Consider the following 16022-nt stretch of genomic DNA (forward strand, 5'->3'; position numbering starts at 1 on the left):
TCTCTATATATTCTTCTCCTATTTCAGGGATGAAAAATTTTACCAGAAGCCCTTAGCAGAATCTTCCTTAAGTCTTTTCAGTTAGAACAGTGTCACGTACCTTCCTCTGGCCACTGACAAATGGAGTGGATTACCATAATTCTAGTCAATTGAAAAATTCAAAAGCTCTTTCCTGGTTAGGAAAATTTTGCTTCTCTTCTTGTCCCTAGCCCCGCCAACAAACCAGAGAATCTCTACTGTTTTTTAAAAAGAAAAAAGTGCTTCTTACCTAGAGGAATGGGTGTGCTTTGAACTGACAAAAAGCATCTAATAATCTCTTTTGGCATTTAATATGGGAATAAATCCCAGCAAATCTAACAAGTCATAAAATACTAACTAGTAAAAACAGAACAATTTGTCTTACTATGCTAATTTTTTAAAAAGGTGTTCTTTTTTAAATATAGATTTACCTATCTATGTATTTATTTAGAACGTGTGTGAGTGGGGAAGGGGCAGAGGAAGAGGGAGAGAGAGAATCTCAAACAGACTCCTGGCTGAGCACAAAGCCTGGGACTCTGGACTTGACCTACAACCCTGAAAACCAGAACCTGAGCCAAAATCAAGAGCAGGCCCTTACCCTTACCGACTGTGACATCCAGGAGCCCTTAGTATGCTAATTTTTTAATGATTGAATTCAAATTAGGGAAATCCCCAGGCAGAGATTTCTCTGAAACACTGTCCTTTGCAAAAGAAGTAGGTATTTAAATATGTTGAAAGAGGGTACAGGGTGGGGGGCGGGTGGGGCTAGCTGTGAATAGTCGTTAAGTATTGTCCTGTTATAGGTTTTGCATTATGACAATTACAGAAACCAACTGATGGGTTGGTTTCCCTCAGGCTGAACTGAGTTCTTGGCTGACAAGAAATAGGAGTTATTGGTGAAGCTGTTATCAACAGTTTGGCTAGGCTTCTAGTGTGAGAACTTCTAGTAGGATTTTTAAAAATTTTACTTTTAAAATTTATTTATTTTTATTTCAATTCAATTAACATATAAATGTATTATTGGTTTCAGAGGTAGAGGTGATTCATCAGTCTTATATGATACCCAGTGCTCATTACATCATGTGCCCTCCTTAATGTCCATCACCCAGTTCTAGTAGGTTTTTGATGAACACAGACAATGAATAAAAGAATTTTAGTGAGTCATACATATCCAGATCTCATTAGATCGAATAGAAGCTGAACTCTTGTTTATTCCTTTGAACTAGGGGCTCTTTTTAGCTGTATATTCATTATTTGAGCCCGTATGTAAATTAAGTTCTAGGGAAGCAAAATACAGTATTTTCATTGATGAACATCCACTTATAAAATTAGCCTACACGTATTTCTCCCTAATTAACATTAGCATTGTGAGTTACATCCAAACCCATTTGTTGGTCATTTTCTTGCCAGTGTAGCCAACAACACAATGTAAACATATGCAAGTGAAATTTAAGTGTCAGGATTGTATGAAGTCAATGAAAGTGCTTTTGGAGAACTGCTCAAATCACCACAGAGGTTTTTTTTTCTTCTTAAAGATTTTATTTATTTATTTGAGAGAGAGAGAGCACAAGCAGGGGGAGTAGTGGGCAGAGGGAGAAGCTGCTCCCTGCTGAGCAAGGAGCCCATGTGGGACTCCATCCCAGGACCCTGGGATCATGACCTCAGCTAAAGGCAGACGCTTAACTGACTAAGTCACCCAGGCATCCCCCAAAAGTTATTGTTAGATGAGTTTCTGGTAGAGTTAAATCAATTAAAAATTGGAAGAAAGAAAATTTATATGGATACCATAGTAGATGCCATACCAGCTTCAAGACAAATTACCTGAATAACTGGTTAATAAATATCATCGGGAAAAAGCTCTGGAATATTTTTGCAAAAATTGACCAACTCCATGATCACAGTTCATAAGTCAAAAGTGAAATGGGCATTATGCTGTTTATCTTATCATTTTGTTGGAGAAATTATATTCTGCTCCCCCCAAAATCAACACTTGATTAAATTGAAATTTAATGAACGAGCTGTTTCATATTAGTGTAGATTCTTCCATTGTCACTTTTAAAAAAAAGTGTTTGTATGTATTAGTTTGTATATCTATAAATGGATCATGTCAAGTTTTCTGAAAACATGTTCTGCAGAATACTGTAGTCCCAGTCATCTGTGAAAAAAAGGGACCCACAGTTGTACAGAATACTATGTTTCCCACTCTCTACCTTCTGCCCTGTGCCCAAAGTGTTTATGTTAGACTCCAGGTTCCTTTGCCCTGCCTTCCTCTTGGATTGGGCTAAAGGGGAGGAAGGCTGAAGGAGAATGCGGAGATAAGCAGGACATTAAAGGAGATGGGGAAACGGAGACAGCTATTTATTCCTGGATCTCTCACCTCCCTTCTGTGGGATTGCCTCGAGTTAGTTGGCTCTTTTCCTACTAGAGTCACAACTTCTATGAGGCAGTCCTGTGCATTTAGCTGTTTTCTCCAGTTAACTGCTCCCTCCTTCCTTGCCTCTTTAGGCCTGGAGATGGTAACAGTACTGCATTCTCCCTTGTTGGTTTCCCTCTATTAAATGTTCTCGATTGTCCACTGTGAATATACCATCTGTTTCCTTCTGGGAGCTGCCATATTCAATAGTTATATATTATAATGTACTCTTGGAAAGACACAAAATTCACATTAACATATCAAAGGCACTGAACAATATAGCAGTAAATAATATCTAAGTTTAGATCAGTGCTTATCAAACTTACTCAAGGGACCATTTTTCTAAGAACGTCCCTTGAACATTTTAGATTATAAAATATCTTGCCTTAAAACATACAAAGCCAAATGTAATGGTTTATAGTTTTGATGATGAATTACGGATAAATATCTATAATTGTTCTGTGCTCTGGGTGAAACGTTGATGGACTGAAGGTCTACAGAGGTATATAAGCCGAAGGCTGTTAGTCCATAGCATTGATGTGTCCCAAATGGCTGTGCTTTTTAAATTCACTTCAGTTTTCATAGTCCAAGTCTTTCAATAGGTTGACAAGTATATCTTGCCCATGTGCTTCTCTCCCCATACTCTACTTCTTATCTACTACCTCTAGTCTGGCAGGAAACCAAAGTACCAATGTCGGCTAAAGTTACTCTAAAATAAGATTAAATAGGCTTAAATAAGCACCTTTGATTCCCTACTAATAGGCACACACTTGGATGCCTAAACTTCATGACATCTATTTTGGTTGCTTGGGAACTTTATCCCCGATGCTTGATATTTCAGTTATGTGGGATGTTACCGTGGATATACTCTTTTAAAAATTTTACTTTAGGGGCACTTGGCTGGCTTAGTGGGTAGAGCATGTGAATCTTGATCTCAGGGTTGTGAGTTCAAGCCCCACGGGCATAGAGCTTACTTAAAAAAAAAATAGAAGTAAATAAACTTACTTTATAAACTCTGATGTGGTAGCAATTACCGCTGTATATTTCTAGATTTCAGCACAATAGGATTCCATTTTTTGTGCTGGTGGCTATGTGACGAGTTCTATCCAATGAGTTGGATAGAAGTGTTATGTAGGATTTCTTAGTCAAGAACTTAATTTTTATCAAAGCCCTTTGGGCGTTTTGTCACGACTAGCACTATTCTAGAGAGAAAATGCTCCATCAGCTTGGGTGGATGGATACGAAGTTTAAGTAAAAAATATCTAAATTATTTTCATGGTTGGTTTTTCTGCAGCATTATCTTAGCCTATCCTGATTTACTTCAAAAAGGATTTTGTAAAAAAAAGGAAAAGTTTCAATCTAAATGAAGAAATTTACACAATCATGTGGTATTCACACTTTCTTAAAGAAAATGAATTCCATAGGCAGTTGAAGAACTCCTAAAACCTTTAACAACTGATTACATTAAAAAGTTCAAACATATGTAGTCATAGCTGTGTGTAGTCGTCACATGTTTGAATCCCTGCACTTTTTTTAAAAAAAGATTTTATTTGAGGGGTGTCTGGGTGGCTGTCGATTAAGCATCTGCCTTCAGCTCAGGTCATGATCTCAGGGTCCTGGGATCGAACCCCGAGTTGGGCTCTCTGCTCAGCAGAGTCTGCTTCTTCCTCTCCCTCTGTGCTAGCTCTATCACTCAAATAAATAAATAAAATCTTAAAAAAAAAAAGATTTTGAGAGAGTAGGGGGAGAGACAGAGGGAAAAGAATCTCAAGCAGACTCCCTGCTGAGCATGGAGCCAGAAGGGGGGTGCTCAATTCAACAAAACTCCAAGATGATGACCTGAGCTGAAATCGAAGTCAGACATTCAACTGACTGAGCCACCCAGGTACCCCGAATCCCTGCATTCTACTTATCAGATAGTCACGTAAGTGGAGGCTTTTATCCCTTATGTATAAAATTGGGAAAATACAGGATTTTAAGATAATCACATTATGAAAATTACCTGGCAATAAGATCCTTAATGGTAACTATCATAATAGCTATATTAATTGGTTAGTCTGGCAATATACATCTAATTGTAGAATTACTGTTAATCCTTCCATTCATAACTTAATGCACATAACTAGCTTACTTCATTGAAGGCAAACATGTATTTTCCTTCCAAGGTTCTGCTTAGGCTAGTTACACCAAACAAAATGCAGAAACATTGTGTTAGACATTTTCAAACCACTCTTTTTCAATTCAGGTGTAAAAATACACCACACAATTTATTAAGGGGAACGTGCAGTTTGAACATGTACAGCAAATTCTATTTCAAGTGTTTTCAAAACCTACTTTTAAAAGAACTTCATTGCCTACATGTAAAAAAAAAATTACTTATGCTTCCACTTCCCCTTGAAATCACATTGTCTTAAATTCTAATAAAAAGTGGTGTTCTTAATTACGGAAAGGACTGGGGTATTCATTGGAGACCAAAATCTGGTGACACCATCTTTATGTTCTCTGCACTCTTAAATGCCTGGAAACAGTAGGTATTTGTCAGATGAATAGAATATTTAAAAACAAATCCCAGAGATCAAGATTCTGAAGCCAAGTTGGTGGACCAGAGTTATCATTTTGAAGTGCTCTGGCTAGAAGGGGGATGTAAGCAGATGTGATTCCATGCCTGGGCTGGATACTTCTAGGCAAAGAGCTGTGTAGAAGTGTGGGAGTAAGAGCACTGTTCTAGGAAAAAAAGGATGTTAGGAGGAATAACAAAGGAAGGTTGCCCTGCACTGCAAAATGATCAACCTTATTTCTTCTAGGTTTTGGTTTCAACTAAAGGACTGCATTATCTCTTGTTATGATTCAGTAATCACATCACTTACTTGTCAGCATTATGGTTCCTATAGACAGGCCTAGTCAACTAGCCACTATTTACATCATCCTATTGAGGGAAATTGTTATCCAAAACCAAGTAACCAAATTTTCAAACACCTTCTGATAACTTCTTATAGTCAAGATCTCAACTCATTATCTCTATTTTATTTCTTATTAGATATAAGGAATCTCCCAGAATGTATAATGGATATTTCTATAATTAGTCATATTTACAAGACACAAAATATTTGGATAAAAAGCAAATTTCATCATTTGAATACTGTACAGGTGAGGTTTATAAATTGATTTTAAGCACCATATATATACAATCCAATACTGCAAACCAACGTTTCAAACTCAAGATGTTTCATTCATCATGATGGCACCTCCTCTCAATAAACAAATGCTATTTTATGGGCTGTGTGATAATAGCAATTATCACTTAGTTATCAATTACACAAAATTATCAAATTATCTTCAGGGGCAGGCTGCATTTAAAAAAGAACAAAACAACAACAAAAAAATCCAGGTTAAATAACTAGTCTCAATTACAAAAGATCTAAGATTTAAAGAATTAAGGGTCCCCAGAGACCCCTCTTTATTCCTTTTGCCTTGGCTCTAAGTTTCAAAAATGGTGTACATTAAGTGCTAAACTGGCACAAAGAGATGGAAGCAAAATCTTTAAAACACAATGTGGAGTACCATTTTTTTTTTTAATCTTACTCAGTTTTAACTATTAAAAAAAAAAAAAAAGTCAGACAAGGACACCTGTCCCTTTTACATTAACATGAGCTATGCAAAGGAAGCATTTTAGATTAGTGAAATTCAACATTAAGTCCTCATGTGCCAAATATTACGTTCAAATATCAAAACCTATAAAGGCATCCATTATTTGCAAATGAGAAAATGGGCTCAGAAGTTGCCCAAAACAAATTATTTGGTGGAACTGAGCTTCAAATTAAGGCCTTCCTCTACAGTTTCTCAAGACTGCATAGTACACTGGTTTGAAATTATTTAAACCTTTAAAAGGAAAGTTTATAACGGAAAGTACTTTTAATATTAAGCAGTTCTCATGACTAACAAATTGTGTCGATAAAGAGTTACTAAATGTCAACTTCATTTAATCCTTCATTTGTTAAAAAAAAGAGGACATACTTCAAATGGCACTAAGTGAAGCATAATTCATTTATATCATTTTCTACAAAATAAGTTAACTTTAAGCCAAACAATTTCAATGATGATAAATGCATTTCATTATTTATTTAGATGTTTAAGCTCTCGCACTAGGTTTTTACAAGCTGGTGAACACTGACAAATTATTTCTCCCACAGAACTATAACCACACATTCCCAGACAGTATAAATATATGGTTGAACTAACATTAATACACATCACCATTTTATCAATTACATAATAAAACAAATTATCAAGTATCCAAATATTAAGTTACACAGCTCAAAAGGCATATAAAATATTAGATGTCTGCTCAATTCATTAGCAGAAACCCACTTCTTTTTTTTTTTTTTTTTGCAAGAGAGGTTGGGAAGAGAAGGAAAAAATAATCACACTCCAAACAAAAATAAGTTGGTAAACAACTTCAGATAAGAAAAAAAATTACAAGAATCTCAGAAATTTTATGATTAAGAATCGTTTTAGCTACAATAACAAAGCATTTCTACCTTTTAAAAAAATATTTACTAAATTAAAGAGCATATTCTACATGTTCTGCACAAGACAAAGGCAACATTATACTAAAAATACTTAATAGCCCCCTCCCGTTCTTTTTTCAGGCCCTCCCTGTAAGTTGCACCCCAAAGTGCAAACACTAAAATTAACTGTAAGGCTTTTTTGTCTGGAGACGTTAAAGACATGTGCTTCTGTACAACGCAGATTTTCAAAATGGAGGTTTTCCATAACAGCACAAAATGAAATTTGTAGAAAGACATGAAATAATCATTGTTAAGACTTGGTTAAAAAAAAAAAAAAAAGTTGAGCAAACCTGATGTATACTGATATGAATGTGGGAGATGTAAACATAAAGTGAGCAGGCAAATAACCATATAGGCCCTAATTTCTATGTTTGAAATGACTGAAGGAATAAACCACATAAGGTCCAGAGTGTTCATAGTTCCTGGGATTTTAGTTCTGTATGATACTAAAAATATACAACAAATATTGTGCTGGGTATTTTGGCACCTAATCTTTCTAAATTTCTTATATTGATAAGATTCTGGCATGGGAATAGATTTAAAGACATAACTCAATACTGCATGATTTCAGGAAAGGTCAATTGGTACAAGTGATAAGCACATTTTAAATGCTGTAAAGCAAGAATCTTTTGCTAAGTGTCCAAATAGGTTGATCGTAACCCAAACATAGAGGTTGCAATTCCGTCAAACTTGTGGCCTGATAAAACTGCTTTCCAATACTCCTATGGAAGCTTCATTAGACTTAATCACCAAGCCAACATGTCGGCTAATATGTACGACAAATTAGGTCCTGTTTCAAGTTCCACTTCCAAGGCAATGACATCAGGCACCCCAGTTTTATTGAATGCAACAGTTGTTTCTATGACCATTGGAGTCTTTGAAGCGCAGTCGCATTTTAGGACGATACTTCTCCAAATACAAAAGTTGCTTGCTGTTAAAAGCTCCACGCCGCTTTCTAGATGGAGAAAAACAAATGATTAAGTTACTAAAGCAAAACCCCTCCATGTTACTGTTTACTATGCTATAGACAATTATCATCTCCTGTGGCAATTTATCTTTTGATTATTATGCTGTAACTTAATGCTTAATTTATGGATAGGCATACATGTGTAAATGGAAAAAAGGTACTAAAAAGTCCTAAATCTTGAGTGTTGGTTACAACAGTCAAAATTTATACATCCACTTATATGAGATCCGAGAAAAGACAATTTACTGATTAGAATCTCAGTAATATGAGCATTTACAAGGAGTGTAAATAAGATCTTACTTCCTGGATTTAATACTATCTTAAAAATGAATGTAATGGTTAGATGGGCTGTGGGGGAAAATTTTTTTGTAGTAATAAAATCCACTGACAATGAAAAAATGAAAAGAAAATTATTTATATACTTACTGTCTTATGAACTGTACTGCATCTTCATATTTCATTCCACCTTCAATTAATGCTAGGGCAACAAGCACTGGAGCTCTAGTAGGGTAAGAATTTTGATAAATCATTTTTTTCAAAATCAAATCCTAGAAAATTCAACATTCCAAACATTCATTCCTTAACCCAAAAATACTATTATTTACCACCCTTCCTATGTAAACTTTATAGTAAATGTTGACTTCTTATTAAAAAAATTAATTAAGCATCAGCATTTCTCTACCAAACCCAGACCTTTACCTAGAACCAAAAATAAACTATGCCCTTAATTGTTACAAATAAATCTAGAAATTAAGACTTGTATTATTTGAGGGCAATCTTAAAAAAATTTAAGGGTAAATTTATCAAGGGGTAAATCTTGATAAATGCAGATAATTTTTCTGAATTCCAAACACTGAAAAATATTTCCTTTTAAAAAAAAATTTTTTTTATTAAAGGCCAGGAACTCCTTTTCCTAAAGATCTTCTGGAAATGTTTACTTCCCTTTTTATTATCAATGAGATTGTGACACAGTTGCATGCCACCACCCCCCTGGCCATCAATATTCATTTTACTTTTCCCCACTAGAAAAGAACTTTTTTTTAGTGGTAGGGATGGAGGGCAGTTATAGTGACTTACAAATCTGGATATGAATATTTGGGCATTAGTTCCCACTGAACCAGAATCTCCAGGATCAAGAACGCTATCAACAGTACAGCATATGCAACATAAACCATCTTAGAAATGATTTGCAATTCTTCTTCCCAATGAGTCTGGATTCCAATATCATTTATATAACCTAGCACACACAATTAATTCTATTAAGTAATTGTGCCCACAGAGACAAGTGTAAATTACAACTACGGTATTTGTTAGTTCCAGCTGTACTGGAATACATTATTCTACTACATTCACCTACTTTTAAATTTAGTTTAATATGTAACCTAACAAAGCATATTGACTCAGAAAGTGATAACTGAATCTTTCTTGGACTCAAAATTAAGTTTTTACTAGAATCAAGACCAATACCATTAAATGGATTTAAGAAATTCTCTTACCTCCCAAGGCCTGCAACACAATGAACAGCAATACAACAACCAGGTTCTTCACGAAACTTAATTTTTACAAGACTTAACCAGTCATCAACAATCTGGTTAGATGGTGGTGCACCATCATCAAAAGGCCAATCCTAAGTCAAAAGAATAAACATTTTAGATTTTTTAATATAAATGCCAACTAATAATTCTAAATTTCTAATTCTAAATTTCTAAAATTCAAATGTCTTCAAAAGCATTTTAATATGCTTAAACACATGTTTTATGAAACCCCACTGTCAATGAAATGCAAATAAATGCTGAAACTTTATAAAGATCTCATTACTTCAAAGCTTTGCTTAGCTTTCGTCTTAATTTAGAAATTAAGATGCTGCATACTTTTGTAATAACTTAAAAAAATATCAAGCTTTTTGAAGTTGGTCATTTTAGCATGTATCAAACACACAGGAACTATTAAACGCTTACGAGAACATGGATGCCTTCCTTCTCCACAAGAGTAGTGTCGTAAGTTGCTTCACATACTCTTACTATTGTTGTAACTCCATACTTCTTAAGTTCCTGGATAAAACATACATCAAAAATACTATTATAATAAGTATTTATATTATAATAAGTATTATTAAGTTACTATTGCTTAACAATTGTTCAAAAGGTATTGTTAGTTAACAGAAAATCATGGAATGAATGATATAACCTATGTATGTTTTGACAGGAAAGTGAATTTTTGTTTTATTTATTTATTTATTTATTTATTTATTTATTTATTTATTTATTTTTCACACCACCCACATTCACAACTCTGGGAAGTGAAATATTGTTTTAAATGACAACACTAGAATGGCATAAAAGGGGAATATTAAACATCACATATGTTTTTAATAAATGAAGTTAAAAAAAATCCATGGCCCTTCATACATGGAAGGTGTTTATAGTCATGGTGACACCTGCCAGATGGAAATGAAGCACTAACAAAAGAGAGAAGAAATTCAGAGACAAAGGTAAACAGAACCCAAAGGAATCACTCATGACTACAAGTAACCTGACTTGACTTGATTACATTAACTCCTTAACTTTTGCTCATTGGCAGTACACACCATAATTTAGAACCTTAAAAGTATATTAAAAGACTCTAAAGTCCTGTAAGTACAGTGTAAAAACCCCCATACCATTTAAAACTACAAGCTTTAAGATTCATAATCCATTATTACTAATTATAATCAGTAGCTAAAAATTAGCTCTAAGCATCAAATAGGGCCCAAGACATTAACTAACTTTGATTACAGTATTAGTCATTAGACCAAGCAGATTTACGAACAATCTCTAAGTGGCAGCTTTCCTCCTAAAAATTTCTTGTGAGAATCATACTGTTATACTGCCTTCATATAGATTTAAATAAGCAAGCTGCGAGGCATGAACAACTAGATGGTCTTATTATAAATCCAAACTAATTCAAGTACATGTCCTTTTTGAAATGTACAAAATAATTTTCCTGTAACCTAAAAAAGAAACTGATATTTCATTTCTGGAAACTGAACTGTAGGCATATCAACAAAATTTTTCTAAACTACGATTTATTTTGTTTGACAAAAAGCCCCACCATTAAGCTGCAATCAGTTTAAGACATTAAGATGTATCAAACCTTACCTCTATAAATTTGTTTAAGGTCGCATTGGTTGGATTGTGTGTAATAAGAAATCTCATGTTCTTGTATGTGACTTCCACAGGAGCTGGGCGGTTCATTCGAGCCATGTTAATTTAGTTAAAAAACACTCAATAGGGTTATGAAAGAATTTAAAAAATTGAATACAGAAACGACGCAAAGAAACTGAGTCTACTTCAATATACTCCACTTGAAATTCTCAGTGCTTTGAGTATGAAGCTGGGAGTAATGGGAAATGAAATGAACCTCCTAACAAGAAGCAGCAATTCTTCAATCCAGTAATACTGAGGCAATAGAAAGGAAGTGCACTGAGGTTTACCCCATCCAGGTCAGAACTCTTGTAAAATGCTCTGTGGATTTCAATTCAACACTTCTGTGTCCAGGTTAACCACTCTTATGGGGGCTTCTTGGTGGAGTAGTAATGAATTTCTACAGTTCACTTGTCTGCATAGAGGTCGTGCTGTGCCTGGCAGTAATCTCCACTGCCCTTCAGAAACTCCATAAATGTGTGACCAAGAACACCACAGAACTGCTGTTTAAAAGAAAAAAAGAGAAAAGAAGAAAAAAGTTGTTTTCCAATTCAAAGGAACAGGTTACGCTTTTTTAGTATTTAAGTGCACAACGATCTTTTCAAATCTGGGCCCAACCCACCTTTTCAACTTTTACTTAAACCACAAAAATACAAGTGATTACAAATTAAAATAATAACCATAAAACAAGCAGTCACAAGTAGATTACTTTAAACTGAAATTACTGACCTAATACAGAGACCCTTCTAAGAATACCACTGTTTCATTTAGACAATATCACTTATACATACTCTTCCATTAATTACTCGTTTTAAATAGTTGGTGGCTTTACAATGTTATACAATCTACAACCTTCTATACTGATTTTTCCAGCTAATAAAATATTTTTACATACTGTAAACTTCATGAAAACTTTGGAAACTGTTAGTCCTTGCATAATTCACTTACTACTCTAAAGATTCAATGAAAATGTTTTTTTAAAAAAATTTTATTTTTAAAATAATCTTTACATCCAACGTGGGGCTCGAACTTAAAACCCTAAGATCAAGAGTCACACACACTACCAACTGAGCCAGCCAGGTGCCCTTCAACCAACATGTTCTTAAGCGGAAGAAAAGAAACTGGTTTTCAAAATGCTTCCACATACACTATCCATTTAAACCTTAACAACCTATTAATTTACAATTCTCTTCTAACAGATTTTCCTTATCTGAGTCCCTGGAAGTTAATCAACTTGCTATATGAAGTATTACAAGGATAAACATTCATAAAGTTAAAAAAAGAAAAAAGGACTTGTGTGCTAAGGAGTAAAGAGAGGAATAAGAAAAATTCATAGGTTAATAAGAGTACCAAGTGCCAGCCACTGCCCCAAACACTTTAAATGTATTTTCAAGGGCAAATTACCAAATAAAATCTTTTAACCAAAGATTCCCTTAGTTTAAATTTAAGCATTTCAAAAGCTTAAAATTAAATTCAAACTATCTGCTATTTTCATTTTGCACCTTTAAATAGAATTTTGCACCATGCTATAGTTTCTATAATAATTTTGCTACATTTTGAAGAATTCACATGGAGATCTAGCAGATCATTGAAAAACATCAAGTCAAAACCCCAGTTCATTTTCTGTCAAAACAAAGGAACTAGCCTCAGGAGTCATTTCTTACAAGGTTGTCCCAGAAGAAAGAGGACTTTCATTATTCCAAATTTGTTCAAAGGAGCGCTCAGAAATTATTCCTTCATATATTTGCTAGAGGGGTTAAAACATTAGAGACTGCCATTAAGTAAACTTGGCTCTGTTACAGTGAACACAGCAGTAATCTGGAAAATAGTTTCAGTTATACTTTCACCTCAAATCCTCAATATTACTTCCTTAGAAGAAAAAAGTGAATTCTGGCAGCTTTTCCATGACATAATGAATTAAAGAAGTCATTTGTAAAGCTGTTAAGTGCAATGACTCGTGGCCTAGTATTCTGATTTCCAGATACTATCTTTTTTCAATTGAAAGCAGATGTATGAGAAAGTATTTCACATTACGACTTCCACATTTAACAGCTAAATTCCTGTTACAGCTGAGTTTGGCCACATCTCTTCAAATAAGCAAGTTTCATCAGAAGCAGAGAAAGCAACAGAAATAATTCACTTAGTGGAGCCATCCAGTGGCTGGGGTGGAACTTCCACCAACAGAGCAGTGACTACAACTACCTAACATCTTGTGTTCTGCCCAAGACATTCCCTCATTACCAATTTCCTTGCCACAGGAAAAACTCCACAATAGGCAGCTCGGAAATACTAAGGCATTTCTTCCCCCTCCCATCTATCATTCCATATAATCACAATAATATACACCGGGGCCGAGGGGGGGACAAAGCAATTTCTGTGCAGAAGCTTAAGTCAGTTTGTCAGATTGCAGAGTCAAAGCAATTAATCCGTGTAACCACTCTGTCCAATAGTTCGTTGGAAAGTTTGTTCCAAATCTACTATACCTTAGGTAATGCATCTAGTATAGAACATATGTAAAATGCTGCTTTACTCTTGGGAATGACCTAGCTTTTTGGTTTTCAACTGATTTACTGCCATCAAACAAAATTCACATAAAAAGAGTAACAGGAAGCATTGCCTCAGAATCTGGATCCCAAGCAGGTCGGCGGTTCCAAATACAGTGCAAATAACAACTTAATACTCTTGGAATGGTAGAAGGCTTCCACGGACAGAAGATAAACCTCAGAATTCTGGCTCTGGTTGGCTCCTGTTGCCACAAGCCAAAAGCAGGCAACAACACATTACACCAAGGATTTCAGGAACAGTTCTAAATAGTCCCCGATTAAAAGGCGCCATCCAGGGCCCCAAAGATTGGCAGGGAAAGTGCATACTGGTGCCCGGCCGTGGACTCCTTCGCTCCAGTCCAACAGTAGTCCTGGCAGTTTCCAAGGCGCTCAGACCGAGACCATTTCTCCGCCGACTTGCCCCAGAGAAAGGACAAGACTGGACTTGTTCCCATTATCCGGAGCCCGAAGTGGGGCGTTAAATCCGGAACAGCTCGAATTACCAGGTGGAGACTGAGGGCGCAGGGCGGGGCAGGGAGTCGGTCTCCTCACCTAGCAGAGCCTCACTCCAGCCCCCGCAAGACTCCTGCTCGCGGAAAGCCCCCGATGGCCGCAGCTCCGCGCACGCGGCGGTGCGCTCCGGGGCCCGCCCGCGGCACCCCCTCTCCGCGCCGCAATCACGGGTTCGCGCCGCGCCTTCAGTCAGGCGCGGACGCCGAGGCCATTTTGTCTGAGGCGCCGGTCCGGGCCGCGGAGCACAGGGGTGGCTGCACCAGGCTCCTGTCCCGCGCCGGCCCCCGAGCCCGGAGATCTCTCGGCCGAGACCGTTATCAGCCTCGCCGGCCGCCCCGCCTACCCCACGCCGGCCCGGGTCTGGTGGCGACCCCGCCGCCGCGCCCTCCCCGTATCCGGCTCCGCAGTGACACGCGCAACCCTTGCCCCACCCCGGGCCACGTCTCCCGCTTCCCAGGCGGGCCGCTCTCTTTCGGCCAAACAAAGGGGCCTCGGGACGCCGCGGAGCCCGCCGGGCCCCGGACAGGCGCGCCAGACCGGAGGGCCAAGGGCGGAGGCGGCGGTCACAAAGCGGCTTTTGTGCCACCCCGCCCGGCCTGCTGCGGTGGCCGAAACCGCCCCCACCCGCCACGCAGGCCCGGCCGCACTGCCCCCGCCGCCCCCGGCTCCGCAGGGACAGGGAAGCCGGTGCCTCCGGCAATCAACCGCCAACCCGCAGCCCCGCGAACCCCAGCGTCCGCCTTCCCGCAGCCAGTCCCACCGTCCGGCCACAGGGCCGTAGTCCGGCCCCTTCTTGCTAGCGACCCACCGGAACTGCGTGCCGGGGCGGTGGGGAGCGGACGCCGGGCTCCGAACAAAGGCGACGGTGGGGATGGGGGGGCCGGTCGTGGAGCCCCGGCCCCAGAGGCGGCGGTGCGACGGATACTCACAGGAATATGTTTACTCATTGAAGATTGTGGCCTAATCATACAGCCGGTCCCGAGGCGGCGGCGACACAGGCGGCGGCAGTGGCGGCGGCTGCAGGGCAGGGGGTAGCGGTGGTCGTCGCGGGGCGGCGGCGGCTTTGCAGGCGGCGGCGGGGGCACCAGACTCTACCATGCAGTGAGCGGCTCCGAGAAGAGCGCGTAGCCCAGCCGGCCCGCAGTAGGGGGAGCCAATACGCGCGCCGAGGCGGCCTTGCGTCACAAGCCCTCTTTTTTATAGCCGGCACGACGTGCGAACTCTCGGCCACCAATCACGGCCGGGAGCTCCCGGCCGAGAGCCGACGAGCGGGGGCGGAGGCCCGCCCCCCGCGCACGTCACCGCGCGGCGGCCGCTGCCGGTGTGAACCGGTTGATGAATGGCGAAGTGCTAGAGTCGTAGCATCGCCCGGGCGGGGGAGGGAAGGGGCCGTGGAGGGACTCAGGGGCGGACCAAGGCTGGGGTAGGGAAGGGATGGGAGCGGGAGGAGTTTGCAATCTATCGACTGGTAGGAATCACGCCGGAAACCCTGGTTCTCATAGTTCAAACCGCCGAGGAGTGCACATATGTCACATGGGGAGCTTTGAAGTTGCCTCAACATAAAATGCAATCCCTTTAGGGCCAGAACCTTGTCTCAGTCCCGACCCCACTTTATTCTGCCTTAAGTCAAACCACAATCATCTCTGCCAGCGGTTTACCTTGGCACCTGCGCCACTACGATCTCCGTCATCAAATAATATTTATGTCGCACGACCGCTGTACCCGGTGACTCAACACCTTGAATGCCACGGCCCTACGCTCGGACAAGGTGAATACTTGCAGCCGGGGGCACTTTCAAGCGGGGAGAAACTTCCCAAA

At 39.0% G+C, this 16022-nt stretch overlaps 2 protein-coding genes across 2 annotated transcripts; both read right to left on the reverse strand.

The window, feature by feature from the left end:
* Nucleotides 1–6519: 6519 nt before the first annotated feature.
* On the reverse strand, nucleotides 6520–11242 carry PTP4A1 (protein tyrosine phosphatase 4A1). The gene is made up of 5 exons (XM_045803134.2): nucleotides 11104–11242; nucleotides 9925–10017; nucleotides 9463–9593; nucleotides 8393–8467; nucleotides 6520–7954 (listed from the first exon to the last, which is right to left on the reverse strand). The coding sequence occupies exons 1-5, from the start codon at nucleotides 11206–11208 to the stop codon at nucleotides 7837–7839; spliced, it is 522 nt and encodes a 173-aa protein (XP_045659090.1). The 5' UTR covers nucleotides 11209–11242; the 3' UTR covers nucleotides 6520–7836.
* A 266-nt stretch (nucleotides 11243–11508) lies between these two features.
* On the reverse strand, nucleotides 11509–15378 carry LOC148107508 (uncharacterized). The gene is made up of 2 exons (XM_087856978.1): nucleotides 15134–15378; nucleotides 11509–11651 (listed from the first exon to the last, which is right to left on the reverse strand). Exons 1-2 carry the CDS (start codon nucleotides 15170–15172, stop codon nucleotides 11556–11558), a joined length of 135 nt encoding a protein of 44 aa, XP_087713104.1. The 5' UTR covers nucleotides 15173–15378; the 3' UTR covers nucleotides 11509–11555.
* Between the last annotated feature and the right edge of the window lie 644 nt (nucleotides 15379–16022).

Source organism: Ursus americanus, chromosome 29 (genome assembly GCF_024610735.1).
Source record: "Ursus americanus isolate L20-20 chromosome 29, mUrsAme1.1.p, whole genome shotgun sequence".
NCBI classification, from domain to species: Eukaryota; Metazoa; Chordata; class Mammalia; order Carnivora; family Ursidae; genus Ursus; species Ursus americanus.

Bases quoted from the DNA above. Each gene is read 5' to 3' on its own strand.
- PTP4A1 (XM_045803134.2), bottom strand. From the start codon at position 11,208: ATGGCTCGAATGAACCGCCCAGCTCCTGTGGAAGTCACATACAAGAAC. The intron at 10,018-11,103 runs GTAAGGTTTGAT...TGTTTTATCCAG, and splicing joins CCTTAAACAAATTTATAGAG to GAACTTAAGAAGTATGGAGT. The intron at 7,955-8,392 runs GTAAGTATATAA...TTCTCCATCTAG, and splicing joins GCAGTACAGTTCATAAGACA to AAAGCGGCGTGGAGCTTTTA.
- LOC148107508 (XM_087856978.1), bottom strand. From the start codon at position 15,172: ATGATTAGGCCACAATCTTCAATGAGTAAACATATTCCT. The intron at 11,652-15,133 runs GTGAGTATCCGT...TCTTTTAAACAG, and splicing joins CAATGAGTAAACATATTCCT to CAGTTCTGTGGTGTTCTTGG.